The sequence below is a fragment of the Hypanus sabinus genome, chromosome 22 (genome assembly GCF_030144855.1).
Source record: "Hypanus sabinus isolate sHypSab1 chromosome 22, sHypSab1.hap1, whole genome shotgun sequence".
NCBI lineage: Eukaryota > Metazoa > Chordata > Chondrichthyes > Myliobatiformes > Dasyatidae > Hypanus > Hypanus sabinus.
The window spans coordinates 36,596,269-36,622,127 of NC_082727.1; the positions used below are offsets into that span (position 1 = coordinate 36,596,269).

Below are 25,859 nucleotides of genomic sequence, written 5' to 3' on the forward strand. Positions count from 1 at the left end.
CTAAGAATTAAGTGATTCAGTTGACTCAACAGTCCAATTTCTCGGGCAAGGCAGAACGCAGGCAGGGAAGTGTTGCTGTGCCCTGGGTTCCAATCTTGGCAGACACTACAACGGAATCAATGGAGTTAAACTATCACAATGAAATAATAATTAGCTGGCACATGCATATTTAGGACCGCAATTGCCGAATCTGCTGCGCTGCTGAATCCATGGTTGTGACAGGGTTTCTCTAGGCACAGCCCCCGAGGCACCACAGAACTGTGTCTGCTGGAAGTCCCAAATGAGAGACTTGTCCAAGATGTCCTTCAGTGATGCTGTTAGGTAAGTGCCACGGTGTGCACTTGCAAAATTGGAGCAAAAGACTTCCATTTAGAGACAGAATCAGGAGCTTAGACAGAGGTAGTCGACCAAGCAACACGGTGAGACAAATCATTTTCAAGATTTGGATCCTTCAGTTGGAGTTAATCCAACATCTGCTTCAAGAATAAAACTAACACAGAATCTAAACTTATCAAAATAAACTTAAATAGAAAGCACCAGGATACTGCATTACAAAGAGCGAGACGCTTGAGAAAAACACAAGATACTCTAAAACCATTAATAACTGTTAAGCAACAATTAACCAATTCAGGTGCTCCCAAAAGCTCTGATGCCCTGCCGGAAGAAGTCACTATGGGATCCTCCTCCTAAGGGCTTGCATTTGGCCCTGGAAGACCTGAAAACAAGATTAAAGGAAGACTTGAGAGACCTGGGGAACGAGAGAGGCATCAGAATCCCAACAGACTGAGAGACCGGGGAATCTAAGGGGCCGGGGAACCCTAAAAGACAGATCAAGAAACCTTGGGAGGGAGGCTTGGGAGTCTGAGATGATGAGGACATTGAAAAGCCATTACACATTAAGCCTTGGAAAGGTTTGGAAAAAGAAAACCCTGGGAACATAGATTAAAGTGCTTGGGAAACCTTGAAACCTAGAGAAGGAACTTTTTCAAATCTTGTTCACAGTGTTTTATCATTCACAATTTTTTTCCCCTGGAGAATTAGGATATACTCTCAACTTCTCAGATCAAGACAGCATAGACAGGTTTCTTTCACCGCTAAGCTAGGTGGTTCTCTGTCAATCTGTTTAGTTTGTTGCATGAAAGTTCAATTATCCCAGTCTGTACCATGACTTTCATCAAGGGGTTAAAATACTCCTTGGTAAGGTTACTTTACTCGTGTAGTTGCACACTCCAGCCAGAAATCAGACTTCGGATGAGGGCTCTACCAGAATTTACACTATTGACTTGAATGATGATTTGTTGAATCAATTGATAAGCTTACTTGAAGCGCTCATTTGTTATGCAGACCTGAGTCACGGGACCACAAAGCTCGGAACCTGGGTTCCTGTGATTTGAAAAGCTTGGAATGCATACCAGAGAAACTCGATGTAGACTAGAGAAGCTCGGTATGCAGACTCGGAGCTCTCGGAACGTAGAGTCAGGACATGCACTGAGTATAAAGGCAGCCTCTCCTTAAGCCCACATGTCAAAATGTCACTGTTCAATCTTTGCTGGGTTCATTACTTGGCAAGATCCTTGTGTAATACTGGAGACAGAAACAAGAGATCAATACATAGGAATTCCAATGGAATATCGTGGCCATGAATCTCATGGCCAAGGTCAGCTGCTCTCTCCCCCTGCTGGGTTCATGTTTGCGCAGTCGAGACGTTGACACAACTGTGCAGACATGGCCCAAGTGCGGAGCGAGAGACACTGACTTTAATGCGAACAGTGTTAAAGGGAAAGAAAACAATTAACGCTAGGCCAAAACAGGGCTGTTTTCTAAAACTCTCAAATAGAAAACAAAGCCCACCTGCAGCTGAAAAGAACAAATAGGAATTGAACGAATACCCTGTGGTGAACTACATATATCTGTCTGGACACACCCCTCTGCTGACTGCTCCCGTGGCTCCTCCCACAGACCCCCGTATAAAGGCGATTGGAGGCACTGCTCCTCCCTCAGTCTCCAGGATGTTGTGTGATGGTCTCTTGCTGCTGACAGTGCTTTCTTCCAGCTAATAAAAGCCTATCTCGCCTCACGTCTCTGAGAGTTATTGATGGTGCATCATACCCCTAGCCTTCGGAGTCAGTTAACTCAATAGTCCAATTTCTCAGGCAAGGCGAAATGCAGGCAGTGAATTGTTGATGCGTCCTGAGTTCCAGTCTCGACAAATGCCACGACAGAACGAATGGAGTTAAATACTAACACAATGAAATAATAATTAGCTGACATGAGCATATTCATGAGCGCAATTACCGAATCTGCTGCGCTGCCAAATCTGTGCTTGTGGCAAGACAAAGCGTAGGTGCTCGATGAAGCTTTCTTCCAGCCCTTTGAGTTGCGGGTCAGTCGGAGAAGCAGATGTCGACGGATAGTGGAAGTGAGTTAGTGATGGCGGTTGGCAGGAAAGAGAAGTGGAGTGGAAAGAGTAAGAAAAGAAAACAGGCATGAGATGTCAAATTCTGAGGAGTCAGGGGACAATCAAAATAGGACAGCAAAACAACAGAAAGAAGATGAGATTAAAGCAATTATAAAACTGAGTGAAGACTTTTGGAGATTGGAACCTGATTCATTTGGCGAAGATAATCAACAAACTTATTGGCGAGGTCAAAATAGCAAAGGTTTCAAGAATTGGATCTCTATTAGTGATTTGTCGGGATAGTGCTCAGCAAGGCAAAGTGATAAGATTGAATAAAATAGATGGCAAAAAAGTACAATGCTCAATTCCCAACAATAGAAAGTGGACAAGAGGAGTTATTTCGGGGATACCAACGAAAGTTACTACGGATGAGATTAAACAGAACGTAAAAGGAGCAAAAATTATTGAGGCCAAACGTTTGAAAGTTAAAAGAAATGGGAAAAAGTGTGATAGTTTATTGATTATGATTAACTTTGATGAAGAGAAATTGTTGACTAAAGTTTATTTAGTGTATATGTTTTATGAGGTCAGAATATATATTCCACTGCCTGTAAGATGTTTTAAATGTCAGAAATTTGGGCATGTTGCATTGGTCTGCAGAGGGAAACAAAGATGTGGGAGATGCGCTGGAGAACATGAATATGGGAAATGTGAGGCGGGCGCTAGGCTGAAATGCTGCAATTGTGGTGAGGAACACAGTGCAGCTGATCGAGGGTGCATTAATAGCAAGAAGGCAGCTGAGAGACAACATGTAAAAGTAACTCAAGTTCCGCAGAGGCAGTGAAAGGACTGGCTGAAAAGGAGAGGACTACCAAGCAGACAAATGCAGGGAGTATAAAACCGGTGAATTGTGAGGGCTGTGAGATGATAAATAAGGATACACTTATAATGAGTAGAAAGGATTTCATACTGTTTATGGTAGATGCAATTAACTGTTCAGTGCAAACAAACAGAAGAACTGAAAAAGTTAAAATTATAGTCAAGTCTGCAGGAAAGTATCTTGGTATTACAGGGCTTAGGTGGGAAGTAGTCGAAGAAACGCTGAATGGAGGATCAAACAGTTCACAGGCGGGGAAGCGGGATATTAATGGCAGTGTTACAATGGAATGCAAGGTGTCTTATTGCTAATGGTCAAGAATTTAAGAAATGTGTATCAGAATTTAAGGAAAACTACAGATTTTATGTATACAAGAAACGTGGTTGAAACCCAGGGTAACTGTGCAGAACTCCAACAACAAATAGAAGTACTCAATAAGAACAGCCATGAGTTGGAAAAGAGATCGGATGAAACAGCACTGCATTTAAAAGAACAACACACACAAAATGATGGTGGAACACAGCAGGCCAGGCAGCATCTATAGGGAGAATCGCTGTTGACGTTTCGGGCCGAGACCCTTCGTCAGGACTAACTGAAAGGAAAGATAGTAAGAGATTTGAAAGTAGTGGGGGAAGAGGGAAATGCGACATGATAGGAGAAGACTGGAAGGGGTGGGATGGAGCTAAGAGCTGGAAAGGTGATTGGTGAAAGTGATACAGAGCTGGAGAAGGGAAAGGATCATGGGACGGGAGGCCTCAGGAGAAAGAAAGTGGGGGGGGAGCACCAGAGGGAGATGGAGAACAGGCAAACAACTAGATATGTCAGGGATGGGGTAAGAAGGGGAGGAATTCTCCTATCATTTCGCTTTTCCCCCTCCTCCCACTACTTTCAAATCTCTTACTATCTTTCCTTTCGGTTAGTCCTGATGAAGGGTCTCGGCCCAAAACGTCGGCAGCGCTTCTCCCTATAGATGCTGCCTGGCCTGCTGTGTTCCACCAGCACTTTGTGTGTGTTGTTGTTTGAATTTCCAGCATCTGCAGATTTCCTCGTGTTTGCATTTAAAAGAGACAGTTTCTGGAAAAAGATGCTTCTTGTCAAAGATTCAGTGACATGGAAAACAGACTAAAAATGGAGGAACTTTTTACAAAGGGAAAAGGAATTGTTGCAAAGTGAATTGTCTACTTTCAGGTTATAAAATGAAAACATGGAAACCAATGAAGAACGCCCAAGGTCTCAGTAAACAGCTACGGGCTTTGATTCAAGAAAGGGAAAACTTAGAACTAGCCGATAGACTTGAAAAGCAACAATTTTTAAACGTTAAGCAGGCAATAATTAATATCCTCAAACAAGAAGCTTTTAGTTTCACAAATTATGCAGGTGAAATCAACCTAATTGAGGCAATGCAATTACTTGAAAATTGTGTGACAAAAATTTGGGAAGAAAAGCGATCTGTGGCACTGCAGTCTAATGAGCGCACACAGTATTTGCAAGAGGAATTGCAATTACAGAGTAATGCAAATAGAGATCTACAGGTTGAACTAGCTTGTTTAAAGCAGAGTACTCCAGGACATACTTGGTTGAGAACAGAACACCACAAGTCTAGCAGGTGACGGTAATGCACCTTAAAGCTGGTTTGCCAACCGCCATAAAACAACACAAGAAGAAGAAACGGTCTCCTGATCTAGGTCTGGTCTCACCGATGTACAAGAGGCCACACTGGGAGCACCGAACACAGGAAACGACCTCAACAGACTCACCAGGTGGAGTGTCAGCTCACCTGCACTGACTGTTTCGGGCCCTGAATGGTAGTGAGTGAGGAGGTGTAGGGGCAGCTTTAGCACTTGTTCCATTTGCACGGATAAGTGCCAGGAGGGAGGTCAGTGGGGAGGGACGAATGGACAAGGGAGTCGCGTAGGGAGTGATCCCTGCAGAAAGAGGAAGGTGGGTGGAGGGAAAGATATGCTAGGTGGTGGGATCACGTTGGAGGTGGCAAATCTCTGGTGGGGTGGTGGGACGATGGGGTAAGAGCAGATGTGCTGCTTGACCTCACAAACAAGTCTCCGGATCCAGAAGGTTCTGCGTCAGCCCATACTGTAGTCCCTGGCCCCCAAAGGCAACAAAATTCAGCTGCACTGTGCCATTGTGCGTGCATGCAGTGGAATGTTATGAATAGAACTATTTGAGGACAAATATGATTTATTCCAGGTTAAAACAATTTTGTTTCATATCCTGGAAAACTATTGTGCTATGCAATGGAATTTCTAGGCACATGAACAATAGAGACAAGCCATTTTTTTTTTCAGAACTGCTGTCTGTCACACATAAGTTATGCTCATGATGTCACTGTAGGTCTTACTGCACTGTGTTGAGGTACTATGGACTGCCTCTGTCACTTCACTACATCGTCCTCTAGGGGTCACTACACTACCCTCTGGGGTGATGGGGTGTGTGCGGTTTAATGTAGAACAATCTCGTTCATCCATTCCAGATTTCAAATTAGAGACCTGAAAAGCTGTATCTAAGAAACCAGGCGCCCTTGCTGGCTCTGAGAACATCACTGCTACCAGTGTCTCTGTCTTCCTTCCACAGAACTCCGGGAAGGGGAAAAGCAGGGAAACACAAATAGTTAAAAGACTGTCTGAGATGCTGCCAGGTATGAAGAGTGGACAGATAGAAGATCAGCCAATCAGGTTGGGTCTGATGGGCCAAGTTATTTATTACTGTTGCTATCCCAGCATGCCTTTGTACGGTAATTGGATACTGAGAACTCTGCATCAGCCTGCATTGTTGTTTCAGTGGCATCATTTCTTGGAGAAAGCTGGTTTCCTTTCTAGGATAAGTTTGTATTCACCATCAGGAAATTGCTGTCAATCTGTTAGAGCAGGAAATCAGAACACAGGACACACTTCTCCATCGACTCAACATTAGAAGTCCATCTGAAGCTGTGAAAGAAATTCAAAGAATGTTATTTCAAATGAACATGAGTTACAGAACACTGTAAATTCTCCCATATTTATATTTTATTTCTTAACCAAGCACAGAAGCTTGATTACATAAGTATGCCGAATGCATTGCTGTAACTGTACCTGGAGCACAGTGTTGGTGTTGTGCATTCATAGGCACATCATTAAAGGCAGATCAGGCTGCTTGTGTCGAAGGAAAAGCAGAGTTATTATTTCAGGCCAGTAAGCTTTCATTAAAAGAAATTATTTCCTAATTGAACAGGTTACAGCCCAGTCACTTGTTTCAGCAACTTCAGGCAAATAAACATACCCGGTATTATTTACACATTTAGTATCTTCAACACTTTCTGTACCATTTTGGATGCTTAGCAGTACCAAGACTGGTGAGAGTCAGACATCAGACAATCTCAGCGCCACACAGACAAAAATAGGCCTTTGGCTCATCACTGAGTTGCTGCCACGTGATTGGCTGATCAGCGATTTACATTAACGAGCAGGTGTACAGGGGTACATAATAGAGTGTACAACTTGATGAATAAGGTAATAATGTACATATAAAATAAAAGTAACTTCCATTTCAGCTCAATATATGCACAAATTGAAATTTATTCATGTGTTGTTTAAAGTTTGGTGGACTCTCGGCTGTACTACAAATAATAATGTGAAGAAAAATTATCATGTATGAAGTGACAAATTTCATGAATTTTCTTCACTTGCAGCAACACACAAAGAGATTTGTTGAAAGAGAAGCTCGATCAGCTTCAGTGTCACTTCACGTGGGGCCCTCAGAAGGGAACCATTGACTTGAAAGATGAGATGTCCAGATTGCAAGATGCTAGAAATCTCATTGTGAAATATCAAGCCACGTGTCACAACCCAACTCACTTTAGTAAATTATCTGCAGGGAAGCAATAAACAAGCCATTCAGAACTTCAATGAATCTCTCGCTATCCTGCATTTTGCCAGAAAGGAAAGTTGTTTAATTAATGCAAGTATCACTTTGGAAAACCATCAGCTATTGAACCACAACTGGATTTTGCAGTTATAAGTATAAGAAAAGGAGAGTATTCCAAAGCGAAGGAGATCTACAGTAAGTTTCTGAAATTAGATAATATTCATCCAGTAATTTTTTCCTACTAACTGTTAATAAAGCACAAATTTGTAAATACACTTTCTTTACAATATACGTTAGTACGATCTGTTATTTCTTGCTGATGGTGAAGTGCACGGGGACAGTATTTACACTCAGATTGGGATGCAGGTGTTCGAGACATCCTGGCTCTCCCAGTCTGGTGGGACCCAAGTCCTGGATGTGCGGAGTTCGAGAGAGGTGGTTTTCTCACCGCTGAATATATTGGCTTGTCAGTGAAAGGCTAACCAGCCGTGTATCTGGAGATGTCTGCTCAAACAGGGTTTCATTTTTTCAAGACACAGTGCAGAACGGGTCCTTCCAGGAAATGATCCACACTGCCCAGCAAACACTTATTTCACACAGGCCAAATCACAGAGCAATTTAAAATGACCAATTAACCCATGAACTGTGCGTCTTTGGACAGTGGGAGAAAACTGGAGCACCATGAGGAAACTCGGAGAGAATATACAAACATTCCTTACAGGTGGTGCCAGAATTGAATCCGAACTCCAAACGGCCCAAACTGTAATAGTGTCACACACACTGTGTCACTACCATAGCAACCATTTATGAATGTCTGATTTTGAAATAGAAACTTTGTTATTATGATTCCTGGTCCCTGTGCTTCATTGAAGATTACTCACTCCAGTATTCAGAAACAAAAGCGGGTTTCAGGGATTTAAGTCTAAAGAAACCTGTTGCATGGGAGGACTGAGGAGAACCCAAGTGCAGGACACCGGCACGTCGACTGAATTGGGGATGCTGGTGGAGGCGTGAATGTAGAACAGCAAACTAGAGGAATCTTGACAAATAGACCGGATTTACAGGGACTATCTTGAAACTGGAGCTGAACTTAGAACTAACGGTTCTACTCGGACAAGGGAACAGAGTATCACACGAGAATAGACCAACAAACTGGCAACACGTGATACTGATGCCACCGTACTTATTTCACAGTCTCTGATGAAAACTAGGTGTACTGTAATTAAGTAAACCAGCAGCAAATGGAAATCTAATCACTGAAATTAGGGCATAATCAGGGAGAAAGGAGCATTGAAGGGGAACCGCCAACCGGAACCATGACAAAACCAACTCTGAAAATCATGAAGTCTTCTTATGAGATTCCTTCACTGCAGATGACATGAAGGTCAGTGGTGTTAAGGAGAGCGCAGAAGCGAAAGGCGCTTACTGACCATTCAGGATACAAGAGGATACATGTGTATTTGTTTGAGAGAATGTATAGTGTTTGTAAGTGTGCTTATGTTCTTTAAGATTAAGTTTGAAATTTTGATGTAACTCACTTTCATACAACAGGCATCGTAATTTCAGTGGCACAGAAGTGGAAGATTGCAGAGTACATGCCATGTGAATTTAAATATGTACCATTTAATTTTTATCCATCCCGCATATTCTGATTCATATGGGAATTAGTTTGGAGATTTTTGAGGGAGAGGTTACACCCAGGTTGGGATGGCACATATTGAAATCAGACAATGACAGGTTGAGAATCCTGATGACATGAGTCAGACCTTGACCCTGGTTACTATCATTCACAAGTCTTTCATCAAGGGGAATAACAGAGCATTTTGTATGCACTAACCTCACTTCAAATTGCTTGTAAAAATTCAGAATTTTCTCGCACAAGCTTGAGAAATGATTGAGGTTCACCAGGTCACCCAAAAGATATATAGGTGTGGTAAAAGTGAAATGGCTGAGGAATCAGTGGGACAGAATAGCCCAGGGAGAGCGAGATGGTACACAGACAACTCGTGGGAATAACAGTAACGAGGAGAGATATTGATACTTTAAGGTTGAAGTGAGGCAGTGACAGTGGGGAGGTGAGAGTAACTGGGGAATGATAATGCCCGTGGTTCAGAGAGCTGATGAGCCTGCCATGGATTATGCAGAGCGTAAATATCAAGCATATGAGGAACACTCCGGTTGGAAAATCCAAGAATGGCTGATCCAGCCAACATGAAAATGCAGAATGAAGGCCTGAACTCAACCCACCAGGAAATTTTAGTTTTGGGGACAGTTGAGGGATCAAACTATTCCTCCAGGGAAATCGATCAGAGGAGGAGGAAGAGAGGTCATAAAGTGGCTGTAGAGGATGTTGCTACTATGAAGACACAGTGGACATGCTTTCTGTGCCAGTAAATAGGGCACCTGGCAAGGGAGTCCCCAAATAGACATAGATTGGTAATGGTGATGGCACAGTATGTTACAGCTAAGGTCTACCAGGGCATAGTTAGATAACATATCTAACAAAACAGAGAATCTTGTGAAAATCACCCATCGAAACAGGCAGGAATGACAAAAGCGCTTTCTTTGTCTGACCAAATTATTAAGTTGGTGAAGTCAGCATCGAGGACAGACAAATAGCTGGTGGTAGCAACCATTGTTAATACTGGTCACTGACAGATGCACACAAGCGATTTCCTTATAGGCTAGCAATGTGATATACCTGCGCACACAGGGTTACCCTTGAATTTCTGATCCAGCTTTGGTAGTCACTGGAGAGATGATTTACATTACGAGTGTGGAGGTGAATGAATGAGGGCAGGGAGAAGGGAGCCTCACCTACTTGAGATTGAGGGATCGCAGTGATGCGAGCACAGATAACTGGATCCATTAAATTGAATGTGATCTGTTTCGGAAATTTAGACAACTGGAAAAGGCAACTGTGACCATTTGGCATACAGATTTTGGATCTGATCCTAGGTTTGTGATCTGGGAACTTTAGCTTGATCCTGGGATCAGAGACCACTGGAGTGGGATGATCCCACAGTATGTGAGCACTCAGTTCGATATCCCAGGATGTGATAATAATTTGAATCAAATCCTGTGATGCTCAGACTTTTGAGAATAGGGAGCTGATTGGGAGTGAGGAAAGCAAGAATTACATGAAGGAGTTTGACCTCCGAACAGATGACATGATTTCTGAGTTCTCCAATGGAGAATTGACTTTTCCCAGTCATTTGCAGTCAGTGAACAGTGACTGATATAATAAAGTTTACAGCTGTTGCTGAGGGGTTTCATAAACTGAGCCGATAAGACCGTAAGACCATAAAACAAAGGAACAGAATTAGACCATCTGACCCATCGAGTCTGCTCCATCATTGACTTATGATTGAACCTTTTTCCCCTCCTCAGTCCCACTCCCCGACCTTATCCCTGTAACCCTTGATGCCAGGGTAAGATGAGAGTAAACTGGCGGGGGACAATGACTGATAGTAAATATGCAGAAGTGAAAAAAGATAGTGAAACCCCCTGGTTTCCTTGGCTGCATAAGTCTAGGAAAGACAGTCTCCGGTCCTGCCCAACACCTGAGATCGAGACAGCTTCTCCCATCCCAAACACCAGTTTGTGTGGATGGTGTGTAAATTGCTACGCTGTTACAAATTAGTGCCATGAAATTATAGGCAGTACACTGCATATGATTAACCGAATTATGCTTATGAATCTTAACTAAAGGGATTGGAATGAATAACAAAAAGAAAAGGGCCCATTCTAATTAAACAGGCAAATGTGCACAAGGTGCAACTCTTCCTGAACTTCTCTGTCACTCACACACTGGGCCTTCGGTCAGTGTGAAATCACACAGCACTTACCGAGCGTCACTCACAATCCATCTCGAACGAGTTGGTCTACCACTGGATCATTTGCTATGACCGGTTCTCCCCAGCATCTTCTCTCTCCATCTCCCACCGAACACCAGCCCAAAACCAACCTTATTGTCCTTCACCAAGAAAACCTCCCACTAATTGGATGGCACACATTCCACAACATCACTTATCTTCATCAATAACCCAAACAGACTGAAAGCAGAACAAACTGCTCTTACAGAAATGATAAATGAAATACCTACAGTAAAGATGTCCACCAGGGCACTACAATTGTGACCAGAATTGCAGATTGCTTATATTTAGAAAAAAGGAGAATTATAATTAATTCAAAAAGAATGTTCAGAACAACCCATTACACTGGCATTTTGCTAACACATGGGTTATTTCTATGCCTAAGCCATGCTTATGCAGAAAATGCTTCCAAATTATTTTTCATTGCCTCAGTGTTATCAACAGACTTTGAATTTGAGTTTCTAGTGATAATCAGGAAGCAATGGATAGTATAAAGGGTTGTCAGGTCGAACATCAGAGGCAACAACGGAGACTCAGCAGAAGAGGAACCGCACAAACTGAGAAAGAGCACAAATTGCTTTCCATCCAACGAACATCATGAGGTAAAGGACGTTTCCTTGCAGTTTATCTTTATGTACAGATTATTATAGAGGAGGTGGTTTACAAAAATTAGTGGATCGAAGTGCAATAACTTTGAAATACCCAGAGTGGACACACAGGCTAACATGATAGTTGAATGACAAGACTGTAGGTTGATCCCTACGTTACTCTTCTGGGGTGTGAACACTGCAGGGAACTGCAGTGTTTTACTATTAATTTTTGTTATTTACATCCAATAAAGCGGCTGTAAACACAAGATTTGCAGCTGATTCCTGACTTCTGAAGAGCCTTCTGTTCTGACTGATCTCCAGATCCAAGAGCAAGTTCAAGTGATCATAAATAATCCTCACTCACGGCAGGAGAGGCAAGAGGAGTAGGAGAGTAGGAGTCTGATCAAGTCAGTTTATCTGCACTTGTCTTCCTCAAACAGGGGGCTTCGGTGGAATACGACTCAGAACAATGACATTATTTGAAAAGCTTAGCAGTCAGCGCAATCACTTTACCACAGATTGATTTCCACGGTAATTTGTAAGGAATGTGGACATTCTCTCTGTGACTGTGTGTGTTTCCTCTGGGTACTCGACTGTCATCCTATATTCCAATGATATACGGGTTAGGGTTAGTGAGTATTTGGTGTCAGAAATGAGCTGACACACTTGCCGACTGTCCTGCACAATTTTTTTGATCCGATATGATGCCAAACGATGCATTTCACTGTATGTTTTAATGTATGTGTGACAAAGACAGCTAATTTTTAATCTTCAGTCTTTAAAAGTAGGAGGTGATTCAACTCTGCCATACACAATATCTATGTAGATTTGAGCACGTTGGAGCCTATGGGCTGCATTCAGTACTGAGGTAATACACCAGAGGAACATGTTACTCTAAACTGTCATAATTTCCAGCCCCTAGCGGCTTTCAGGACAGAATGGAGGAGCTGCATCCACAGTGCGGCAAATTCATCTCCTTTGGGAGGAAGCAGGAAGCAGAGTTGATCTCAGAGTAGGGTTAAAGGTAGGGCGCAACATGTTCTATGTTCAATGCTGGTCTATGTTCTTTCAGAAATGTGCAGCATGATCGGGGACGTTGCTCATGCAATTGTTCTGTGATCTTGTCTGGTAACTCGTAAATTGCCAGACTTCAGTGGGCTTCACTAAACAGCTTTATCTCACTAATGTTATTGAAGTTCTCAATCTTCTAGACATTGAGTCTGAGTACTGGTGGCTGTCTGGGGAAAAGCACCACTTCTCTGTACCGAGATCTGGAGCTACGCTCAGGCTGCTGGCAAAAAAACGAAAGTCTGCAATAGTGGGAGAGCTCAACGTCTGGTAATAAAACCAAGTCCACCGTCAGTGTAACAAAGCAACAGATCAGCTGCCTTGGCTGTTCAGGAGACACATTTCCATCTTCATCACATGAATCAATTCTTCTTATTGGGTTACTGATCTGAAACATTTTCCTTCCTCAGGTGCAGACTGAAGGCTGAGCATTTCCAGGTTTTCAATACCATAATTATATAAAAAAAATCTTTAAACGGCAGCTTTCATACAGCTGGTAAATCTACGTTTTATGTGATTGCAGGTCAGACCTGCATCAAGTGATCTGAGATGGAATTCACGATTACATTTTTTCTCTCGTGCAGCAACACACCGGGAGATTTATTGAAAGAGAAGCTCAATCAGCTGCAGTGTCACATCACATGGAGGCCACAGAAGGAAATTATTGACTTGGAAGTTGTGGTGTTCAGATTGAAAGATTCTCTGTCATTAGGTGTAAAATTTAAAGCTGCATTCTACAACCAACTTTCTTTTTCTAAACTGTCTGCAGGGTCATTTTGAAGAAGCCATTCAAAATTTAAAGGAAGCGGATAAGATTCTGAGGGAGGACTACAAAGATAGATTTAAAAGAATAAGCATCATCACCTATGGAAACTTTGCCTGGGTGCATTACCACATGGGACAACTGACCGAGGCCCAGTCCTATCTCGACAAGCTGGAGATGATCTGTAAACTGCTCAGTGATGGCCCTCGCTATACAGCAATGATACCCGAGGTGTACGGGGAGAAGGGATGGTCATTGATGAGCTCTGCTGCTGAATACTATGAGGAGGCAAAGGAATGCTTTTCAAAGGCTCTGGAGCAAGACCCTGACAACACTGAGTGGATAATGGGATATGCAACTGCACTGTCTCGGCTGGAAGCATTTTCTGGAACCCCAGAGAGTCGTGATCAGAGTCAGTCAGTGAAGTATTTCAGACGAGTACTGGAGCTTGATCCAGATGATACTGTGGCCATGGTGCTGTTGGCTCTAAAACTGCAGAGGTTAGGGCAAAATGAGGAAGCAAATGAATTAGTTGAACAAGCATTGCTAAAGACCTCTGATCTTCCATATGTGCTTTGCTATGCTGCAAAATATTATAGACCAAGGGGATATGTGGAGAAAGCAATCGAGCCCTTGAAACCAGCATTAGAATTAACTCCACAGCCTTGTTTCTTACACCACCAACTTGGATTGTACAACAGAAGTAAGCTGAAATACCTTCATAGCAGATATCCTCACAATCCTGAATTTCAGCAGATTGCTGAGTTGATCAGTAATCAACTTCGAAAGTATCAAGTGCAAGTGCAAGTATCACTTCGAAAATGTTTTTCAGTACTCTCAAAGGTCAGCTATTAAACCACAACTGGACTTTGCATTCATCTGCATAACAAGTGGGGAATATTCCACAGCAGAGGAGATTTATCATAGACTGGTGGAGTTAGTGGACATTCAAGGTCGTGGTACATATAGGTACCAACAGCATAGGTAGAAAAAGCGAGGGAGTTAGGAAAGGTGCTGAGAAGTGGGATCACAAAGATAGTAATCTCAGGATGACTGGCTGTGCCAGGGTGTAGCAATAGAGTGAAGTGGAGGATAAATGCGTGGCTGAGGGATTGAGGCAGGGGGCAGTGATTCAGATTTCTTGATCACTGGGATCTCTTTTAGGGTAAGCGTAACCTTGAATCCAAGGGGATCAATATCCTGGCAGAGAGGTTTGCAAAGGTCCTTAGGAAGATTTTATCTTGAACCACTGGGAGTGGGAACCAAACTGAAGAGATGGAGAAAGAGGCGGTTAGCTCACAAATAGAGAAAGCTTGGAAACAGTGTGAGAGAGAGGAGAGTCAGGTGACAGGGAAGGGATACGCTCAGACTGATGCTTTGAGATGTGTCTATTTTAATGCAAGGAGTATCATGAACAAAGCCGATGAGCTTAGAGTGCAGATCAGTACTTGGAGCTGTGATGTTGTGGCCATTACAGAGACTTGGATGCCTCTGGGGCAGGGGATGGTTATTTCGAGTGCCAGGCTTTAGATCTTTCAGAAGGGACTGGGAGGGAGGCAAAAGGGGTGGAGGTATGGCATTGCTGATCAGAGATAGTGTCATGGCTGCAGAAAAGGAAGAAGTCATGGAGGGATTGTCTACCGAGTCTCTGTGGGTGGATGTTAGAAACAGGAAGGGGTCAATCACTCTACTGGGTGTTTTTAAAGACCACTGAATATTAATAGGTACATCGAGGGCCAGATAAGGAGACAGGTTTTGGAACGGTGCAATAATAACGGTGTTGTCATGATCGAAGATTTTAATTTCTCCAGTATTGATTGGCATCTCCCTGGAGCAAGGGGTTTAGCTGGAGTGGAGTTTGTTAGGTGTGTTCAGGAAGGTTTCTTGACACTATATGCATGTAAGCCAACAACAGGAGAGGCTGTACTTGGTCTGGTATTGGGAACTGAATCTGGTCAGGTGTCAGGTCTCTCGGTGGGAGATTATTTAGGAGATAGTGATCACAATTCTATCTCCTTTACCATAGTATTGGATATGAGCAGACAAGTTAGGGAAGCGTTTAATTGGAGTAAGGGGAAATATGAAGCTATCAGACAGGAACTTGGAAGCATAGATTGGAAACAGATGTACTGTGGATACTTGCGTGGAGTTCTGCAGTGGTACATTCCAATGAGACAGGGAAAGGATGGTCTGGTACAGGAACCATGTTATACAAAGGCTGTTGAAAATCTCATGAAGAAGAAAAGAAAAGCAGGATTAAGGAAAACCCCAAGGCATTCTACAAGTATGTGAAGAGCAAGAGGATAAGATGTGAGAGAATAAGAGCATTCAAGTGTGACAGTGGAAAATGTGGAACTGGAGGAGAAAGCAGAGGTAATTAATGAATACTTTGCTTCAGCATTCACTATGGAAAAGGAACTTGGTGATTGTAGGGATGACTTACAGTGAACTGAAAAGCTTGAGCATATAACCGTTAAGAAAAAGGATGTGATGAAGCTTTTGGAAAGCATCAAGTTGGGTAAGTCACCGGGACCGGATGAGATACACCCCAGGCCACTGTGGGAGGCGAGGGAGGTGTTTGCTGAGCCTGTGGCAATGATCTTTGCATCAACAATGGGGACGGGAGATGTTTCAGGAGATTGAAGGGTTGTGGATGTTCTTCCCTTATTCAAGAGAGAGACATTGCTGTGTGGATCCAGAACTGGCTTGTACACAGAAGGCAAAGAGTGATGGTAGATAGGTCATATTCTGCATGGAGGTCAGTGATCACTGATGTGCCTCAGGGATCTGTTCTGACACCCCTTCTCTTTGTGATTTTTATAAATGACCTGGATGAGGAAGTAGAGGGATGAGTCAGTAAAGTTACTGATGACACAAAAGTTGGGGGTGTTGTCACAAACAGGTTACAGAGGGACATCGATAGGTTGCAAAACAGGACTGAGAAGTGTGAGGTGGTTCATTTTGGTAGGTCAATTATGATGGCAGAATATAGCATTAATGGTAAGACTCTTTCATTGTGAAGGATCAGAGGGAACTTAGTGTCACAGTCTGGACCGTTGACTACTCATTTTCTTTTAATTCCCTTTTCCCCATGTTCTATTGGGCTCCTTGATTAAGGCACCTGATTCTCATCTGAACCTGCAGCTTAAAAACTCCTGTTCACATCTGCTCAGGGCTGGACTGTCACCTCAGCCAGTGTGGCAATGCATGTTCTGGGCTGCCAGGAATAGTGGATTCTAAGTTGCATCGGTGCCTGGGGTTGCTTCGGGAATTCTGTCTCTTCGTGTCCAGCTAAGTGATCGCTGGCCGTTTGCCACTTCATTTGCTACTCCAAGTCAAGATAAGAAGGGTCTGTCATTGTTTTGTTTTGTCGTTTTGTCTCCAGCTGAGTATTGACAGCCATTTGCCTCTTCAGATACTACTTTGTGTCCAGATAAGACTTGCCTGCTGTTTGTCTACGCTATTGTATATCGAGATAAGGATTGCCAGACATTTACCTTTCCAGTTAATGCTCCATGGCAAGAGGAGAGTTGCCTGCTGCCTGTCTCCAGTTTGAAGTCCAACTCCACCAATACCCGGGGTCATTGCCTACTACTCCTCCTCTGCCTGCCTACTGCTCCCCATCCACCCTCGCTGTTTGCCTGTGTTTACTCTCTCTCTTGAATGCTGAGTGCTCTATATTCTAAGTTCTGTTCCCACGCCGGTTGCCTGTGTTAATTTCCCCCCGTGTTCGTTGGAGCAGGGCATGCTGCTCTCTGTTCGTTCCCGGCCACACTCATCCCCTGGTCCACACCCCTGCTCTGCCTAAGTCCCAGCACTAAACGTCAGAGTCTTTCTGTCATGACCCGGCTTCGACCCACGGTCCAGCTTCGCTCACTCCTCACCTCCCCTCAGCCTAATCCTCGCTCTCTGGACTTCCTTGCAACTAATAATAAAAACACTTCTGTTTATGCTACCTACGTGTCGGTGTCCTGCACTTGGGTTCACCTCCTTCACTGAGGGTCTGAGTCCATAGGACACTCAAAGCTGCTGTGCAGGTTGACTGCATTTGTTAACAAGGCAGATGGTGTATTGGCCTTCAGCAACTGTGGGATTGAGTTTAAAAGCTGAGAGGTAATGTTACAACTGTATAGGACCCTGGTCAGACCCCACTTGGAGTATTGTATTCAGTTCCGATCATCTCACTCTAGGAATGATATGGAAACTATAGAAGGGGTGCAGAGGAGATTTACAAGGATATTGCCTAGATTGGGGAGCATGGCTTATGAGAATAGGTTGAGTGAAATCAGCCTCTTCTGCTCCGAGTGACAGAAGAGGAGAGGTGGCCTGATAGAGGTGTGTAAGATGATGTGAGGCACTGATCATGTGGATAGACAGAGGCTTTTTCCCAGAGCTGAAATGGCTAACAGGAGAGGGCACAGTTGCAAGGTGTTTGGAAGTAGGTACAGAGGAGATGTCAGGGGTAAGTTTTTTACACAGAGAGTGGTTAGTGCGTGGAATGGGCTGCTGGCAATGATGGTGGAGGCGGATACAATAGGGTCTTTTAAGAGACTCCTGGATCGGTACATGGAGCTTAGAAAAATAGAGGGCTATGGGTAACAGTAGGTAATTTCTAAAGTAAGGAAACATATGGCACAGCACTGTGGGCCAAAGGGCCTGTATTATACTGTAGAATTCTGACATTTCTGTGTGCCAATGGACTCATAATAGAACAAGAAGATGGAAGGGTATAGTGCAAGGATCATGCCTTTGACCTGACCAACGGTGTTGGTATAGTGATAGCCAAAAGACATTCCTGTGATGTGCATGGGCTTGGCTGCTGATCAGGTGATAATCCTGTAAACAGACTGTTGAAATCAGATATGGTTATAGATTAAATAAGGTATTGTCCTATAAAATTTTCAGGGGTGGGGAAGAATGAGAAGGGAGATGCAGAAAAGAGAAAAGAGAGCATATGACCACCAGCTCGGGATCAATCATCTGAAATCTCAAACAGAGAAGGTGTCGTTGCCAATTAACTGGACACTTGTTCCTCAGTCACCACGGTAGCATAGTGGTTAGCACAGCTGGGGCATCAGAGTTCAGAGTTTCATTCTGATGCTGTGTATCAGCAGTTTTTCCATTCCTCCTCGTGAATACGTGAGTTTCCTCTGGATGCTCCGCTTTTCCTTCCACATTCCAAAGCCAAACCTGTCAGCAGGCTGATTTGTCATTATAAACTGTCCTGATATCACACTAGGGTTGTATAGGTGTGTTGTTGGGTGGTGAGTCTCATTGGGCCAGTAGGGGCTGTTCCATGCTGTCTGTCTAAATAAAATATAATTAAACTTCATTGACTTGTGCACAAGGAGAAGAGTGTGTCTCCTGTCACCACACTGTTCTGAAGTCTGAACAGAGGAATGTGATTTTCATACAGAATTGTCTAGCAGGTACAGATGTTGACCATTCCCGGTTGCAAAACATTTAAATTCTGATTCTGACTCCCATTCATGCAGGAATGACAACAGCGCTTTCTTGGTCTGACCAGATTATTAAGTTGGTGAAGTCAGCATCCAGGTCAGACAAATAGCTGGTGGTAGCATCCATTGTCAATACTGGTCACCCAATGATGTACACAAGCGGTTTCTTTGTATACTAGCAATGTGATATGCCTGTGGACATGGGGTTACCAGTGAATAACTGATCCAGCTTTGTCAGTGGCTGGAGAGATGATTTACATTACGAGTGTAGAGGTGAATGAATGAGGGCAGAGAGAAGGGAGCCTCACTTAGTTGAGATTGAGGGATCGCAGTGATGCGAGCACGGATAACTGGATCCGTTAAATTGAATGTGATCTGTTTCCAGACTTTCAGACAACTGGAAAAGGCAACTGGTTTCCTTGGCTGCGTAAGTCTAGGGGAGACACTCTCCAGTCCTGCCCAGCTCGTGAGATTGAGACTGCTTCTCCCACCCCAAACCCCAGTGGGGCTGCTGTTTAATTTGCTACCCTGTTACAAATTGGTGCCAAGAAATTATAGACAGTACACTGTATATGATTAATGGAATTATGATTATGTATCTTAACTAAAGGGTTAGGAAAGAATAACAAAAAGAAAGCACATTTTAATGAAACAGTCAAATGTGCACAAGTTGGAACTCATCTTGAACTTCTCTGCTGACACTTGCTGGGCCTTCAGTCAGTCTGAAACCATCCTTCAAACGTCACTCGCAATCTGTCTCATACAAACGAGTCCAAGACTGGATTGTACACGATGACCGGATCTCCCCAGCATCTTCTCTCTCCATCTCCCACCGAACACAAGCCCAAAACCAACCTTATTGTCCCTCACCAAGAAAACCTCCCTTTAATTGGATGGCACACATTCCACAACATCACTTATCTTCATCAATAACCCAAACAGACTGAAAGCAGAACAAACTGCTCTTATAGAACTGATAAATGAAATACCTACAGTAAAGGTGTCAACCAGGGCACTACAATTGTGACCAGAATTGCAGATTGCTGATAATTAAATAACCGTAAAAATTATGATCTCCTCCCCCCACCACAAAAACTCATGTCCTCATGACTTTGAGGTGAGGTGACATACCTCACTACAGGGGATAGTTTCAACCCTCTGTTTCCCTGTGTTAGAGTGAGTTTTTGTTTTAGGATACATACCTTTAACAATTGACTTTGGCTATCAGTCTTCACAACTGAAACTGTATTGTCCATTTAATTTGGAGTGCAGCTCTGAGCAATGTGTTCCTAAAAGCTGTGAATCCCAGTCCCAGCAATGCTGATTAAAATTCATTTCAGTCTCTGTGGTGTGGATGTGAATCAGAGGGTGTGAAGGTTGTGTGTAGTTTCAAAGAAAGCATTGTCCATATGTTGAAAATATGGAGTTGTCTGCTGACGTTTGACACATAAAATATCGAGTCCCTCATTGGGCCAGCAGACCTTTCCACCGAAGACATCTCTACATGACGCCTGCTGTACCTTGTTTTGTCTAATAAAGAAACTGTTTTGTATCTACCACTGTTTTCCTTGGTGATTTCATTCACACAACAACACCCTGGTGCTACATAGATCAGCCTATCTGGGGGACTCCTGACTCTTTGAACCTCCTTATCTCATCATCTACATCTTCAGTTTCAGACACTCCTTGAGATACTTCTCAGGCAGAACCACCTGGGGACACTGAGGCCAGTCCGGAGGCGATGTGACCCGGTGTAGGATCCCACATGGACACTGGACATTACCATCACTGGGAAGAGGTGCGCCATTGGCATCCCCGCCTGAGGGTGACCTCTCGCTCCAAAGGGTTCCTGACACTCACTGTCATCCTGTTCACCTGTACAACTGAGGGCTTCCGCAATTTGGGCCTCACCAGTACCCCAGCAGGGAAGCCTGGCTCCGCGTCGAGGTTTCCTGGAGCATCCACCATACCTCAGCCTCAGGCATTCCAGGAAATTTGGGCTTTCCCATCACTCTCGCTGCATTCCCAGGTGAACCACGCAGTCCCTCATTCATGCTCATCATCCAGCCCAGTGCGGCCACACACTTCCTCAGAAGCAGCTCGGAACACGGGCGAATAGACAACGTTTTCAGAAAGCTTTCTCCAACTTTCTCCTTGCAGGCTCCCACTAGCTTCCTCACAATAGGAATACAGCCGGCCCTCCTCATCTGTGAGGGATTGGTTCCGGGAACCCTCGTAGATACCAAAATTCGCAGATGCTCAAGTGCCTTATTCAACCTGTCATAATAAGGTTCAGTTTAGGACCCGGCGGAACCCCAGACCTTACTTAACCTGTCTCAGTGCCGTGGACATTTGGGCCTCGCGGCAGAGTTCTGAATCCGCAGTGTTTCTGTTCACGAAAATATCACGATCACCATTGAAAGTAAAGTGGAAATCATAAAGCGGTCGGACAGAGGTGAAACGCCATCCGTCATTGGAAAAGCGTTAGGCTACATCGGTCAACGATCAGAACAATTTTAAAGGATGAAGTGAGAAAGGCTCCGCCCCGATGAAAGCTACAATTATTACTAAGCAACACAATGGTTTAATTATTGGGTTTTGGGGTTTGGGGTTTTTGATCGTCCACATCAACTTGGCACGGTGGAGAGTGCACTCGGGAGCGGTCTGTCACTGGATCAACTCGGAAACTTCCGTTCCCGAGCCCGGCGCTGAAACATACGTTCTTAAGTGTTTTATATGCATGGAAAGGTAAAATATATACTAAGACAAACAGTTGACTAACTGACGCTAAAAAATACCCATGTACCTGTACCGACTTACTTAGTAAGAGAACTTCCGATTTTTTACCATCCCAATCCACGGTAACCTACGCGCATCCACTCGTGTAATTTAAATAATCTCTAGATTACTTATAATACCTAATAATGTAAATGCTACGTAAAATAGGTGTTATACTGCATTGTTTAGGGAATAATGACAAGAGAAAAAGTCTGTACGTGCTCAAACAACAAATGCTGGACGAGCACTTCCAGGTTTTCGCGATTCGCGGTTGGTTGAATCGGCACATGCGGAATTTGCGGATAAGGAGGGCCGACTGTATTCGTCCCCACAAGCATTGAAGCTTCATCCTTCTCGATCGGTCCGGACAAACCAACATTAATGGATCAGGGACCTCAGCTACTCCCATATCTGCCTCTGAAAACTCCAGCTTCAATGACAAGTGACCATCATATGGATAGACCCCAGATCTCTGGCGTCAATGGTCAATGTGTCAAATACCGGAACAGCAGATTAACCTGAGAGCCGGTGTCAAGTATGACTCCAGTATAAATACCTTCAATCTGTAGCGATACACTGAAGCTATGCCCCACTAAGCCTTCAGTAATAGGGTGTTTTGTTTTAGGGTGTTCCTTGATGTATTACTGGGAATGTGTTCCCCCCCAAAATGCCAGGCCATTCCCTCACTGGCTCTCTTCTTTTAGGTACCCATGGGGGTGCTCACTCTTTGAGGGTTTTCCGATCCTTCACACTCCTTCCCAACGCGTCTCTATTCACCACAGTTATAATAGACAATACCGGTCACTTCTACCTAGTCTCTCCCCTCAGGGCGTCTGACTCTGTTGTCTTTATTGTATGGAGTGGCTGCACCTGCTGATAACAACCGGGCATCTCGGTTCTAAACTCTGCCACGACCTCCTTTACCACTCCCCAGGGTGGATTATCAGTTTTTCCCTCAGCCCAGAGGACCAAGGACTGTACTCTGCTGACAGAGGCCGACCACACCATCATCATAGTCTCCTCCTCCTTATCTCTCTGATTAGCTCGATGAATGGGGGAGGTGCCACTTACAAGACGTTTGGAGACCCCAAACGATGAGGTCTGTTGCCTGGGTGACTTTCAATAGACAATAGGTACAGAAGTAGACCATTCGGCCCTTCGAGACTGCACCACCGTTCTGAGATCATGGCTGATCATCTACTATCAATACCCGGTTCCTTCCTTGTCCCCATATCCCTTGATTTCCCTATCCATAAGATACCTGTCTAGCTCCTTCTTGAAAGCGTCCAGAGAATTGGCCTCCACTGCCTTCTGAGGCAGTGCATTCCAGACCCCCACAACTCTTAGGAAGAAGTTTTTCCTTAACTCTGTCCTAATTGACCTACCCCTTATTCTTAAACCATGCCCTCTGGTACTGGACTCTCCCAGCATGTGGAACATTTCTGCCTCTATCTTGTCCAATCCCTTAATAATCTTATATGTTGCGATCAGATCCCCTCTCAATCTCCTTAATTCCAGCGTGCACAAGCCCAGTCTCTCTAACCTCTCTGTGTAAGACAGTCCGGATATCCCAGGAATTAACCTTGTGAATCTACGCTGCACTTCCTCTACAGCCAGGATGTCCTTCCTTAACCCTGGAGACCAAAACTGTACACAATACTCCAGGTGTGGTCTCACCAGGGCCCTGTACAAATGCAAAAGGATTTCCTTGCTCTTGTACTCAATTCCCTTTGTAATAAAGGCCAACATTCCATTAGCCTTCTTCATTGCCTGCTGCACTTGCTCATTCACCTTCAGTGACTGATGAACAAAGACTCCTAGATCTCTTTGTATTTCTCCCTTACCTAACTCTACACCATTCAGATAATGATCTGCCTTCCTGTTCTTACTCCCAAAGTGGATAACCTCACATTTATTCACATTAAATGTCCTCTGCCAAGTATCTGCCCACTCACCCAGCCTATCCAAGTCACCCTGAATTCTCCTAACATCCTCATCACATGTCACACTGCCACCCAGCTTAGTATCATCAGCAAACTTGCTGATATTATTCTCAATGCCTTCATCTAAATCATTGACGTTAATCGTAAACAGCTGTGGTCCCAATACCGAGTCTTGTGGCACCCCACTAGTCACCACCTGTCAATCCGAGAAAAACCCATTCACCGCTACCCTTTGTTTTCTATCTGCCAACCAGTTTTCTATCCATGTCAATATCTTTCTCCCAATGCCATGAGCTCTGATTTTACCCACCAATCTCCTATGTGGGATCTTATCAAATGCCTTCTGAAAATCGATGTACACTACATCCACTGGATCTCCCTTGTCTAACTTCCCGGTTACATCCTCGAAAAACTCCAATAGATTAGTCAAGCATGATTTACCCTTGGTAAATCCATGCTGGCTCAGCCCAATCCTATCACTGCTATCTAGATATGCAACTATTTCATCTTTAATAATGGACTTTAGCATCTTCCCCACTACTGATGTTAGGCTGACAGGATGATAGTTCTCTGCTTTCTCCCTTCCTCCTTTCTTAAAAAGTGGGATAACATTAGCTATTCTCCAATCCTCAGGAACTGACCCTGAATCTAAGGAACATTGAAAAATGATTACCAATGCATCCGCAATTTCCAGAGCCACCTCCTTTAGTACCCTAGGATGCAGACCATCTGGACCTGGGGATTTGTCAGCCTTCAGTCCCATCAGTCTACTCATCACCGTTTCCTTCCTAATGTCAAACTGTTTCATTTCCTCAGTTACCCTGTCCTTGGCCCATCCATAAATCTGGGAGATTGCTTGTGTCTTCCCTAGTGAAGACAGATCTAAAGAACTTATTAAATTCTTCTTCCATTTCTCTGTTTCCCATAACAATTTCACCCTATTCATTCTTCAAGGGCCCAACATTGTTCTTAACTATCTTCTTTCTCTTCACATACCTAAAAAAGCTTTTGCTATCCTCCTTTATACTCCTGGCTAGCTCGCATTCGTACCTCATTTTTCTCCCCCGTATTGCCCTTTTAGTTAAGTTCTGTTGTTTCTTAAAAATTTCCCAATCATCTGTCTTCCCACTCACCTTAGCTCCATCATACTGTTTTTTTTAATGCTATGTAATCTCTGACTTCCTTTGTCAACCACTGTGGCCCCTTTCTCCCCTTTGAATCCTTCCTTCTCCGGGGGATGAACTGATTTTGCACCTTGTGCATTATTCCCAAGAATACCTGCCATTGCTGTTCCACGGTCTTTTCTGCTAGGATATCCGTCCATTTAACTTTGGCCAGCTCCTCCCTCATGGCTCCATAGTCTCCTTTGTTCAACTGCAACACTGACACCTCCGATCTGCCTTTATCCTTCTCAAATTGCAGATAAAAAACTTATCATATTATGGTCTCTACCTCCTAATGGCTCCTTTACTTCAAGATCACTTATCAAACATTACACAACACTAAATCCAGAATAGCCTTGTCCCTGGTTGGCTCTTGTACAAGCTGTTCCAAGAATGCATCCTGTAGGCACTCTACAAACTCCCTATCCTGGGGTGCAGCACCAACCTGATTCTCCCAATTCACCTGAATGTTGAAATCCCCCATAACTACTGCAACATACCTTTGCCACATGCCAAAGTTAACTCCCTATTCAACTTGCACCCAATATCCATGCTACAGTTTGGGGGCCTGTAGATAACACCCATTAGGGTCTTTTTGCCCTTACTGTTCCTCAGTTCTATCCACACAGACTACTTCTCCTGATTCTATGTCCCTCCTTGCAAAGGACTGAATCTCATTCCTCACCAACAGGGCCACCCCACCCCCTCCGCCTACATTTCTGTCCCTACAATAATCTGTATACTCTTGTACATTCATTTCCCAGGTCTGATCTCCCTGCAACCATGTCTCCGTTATCCCTACAACATCATAGTTACCCATTCGCACCTGAGCTTCAAGCTCATCTGCCTTATTTCTGACACTTCGTGCATTCAGATACAGAATTTTTAGACCATTTCTCCTCTCTCTGTTTAAATCGCTCGGGCTATACACCCCTTGAATTTTGATGTCCTTCCTAAGTTTACTTATTCATTCTGCACATTTAACTCCATATTCCATCAGACCATCCCTCTGTACATATGTCCTCCTTATCACTTGTTCCGCCTCACCTTTCTCTACTATACACTTAATATTCCGGAACCGTGTAGT

The 25,859-nt window shown here is 43.8% G+C and overlaps 1 protein-coding gene across 1 annotated transcript in view; it reads left to right on the forward strand.

Moving 5' to 3' along the window:
• Positions 1–298: 298 nt before the first annotated feature.
• LOC132379834 (interferon-induced protein with tetratricopeptide repeats 5-like) overlaps positions 299–25,859 on the forward strand; it is a 31,872-nt gene continuing 6,311 nt past the window's right edge. The window contains exons 1-3 of the mRNA XM_059948112.1: positions 299–321; positions 6,958–7,087; positions 13,436–14,132. Of these exons, the coding sequence (XP_059804095.1) occupies positions 299–321; positions 6,958–7,087; positions 13,436–14,132 (850 nt within the window). The remainder of the gene's footprint in view (positions 322–6,957; positions 7,088–13,435; positions 14,133–25,859) is intronic.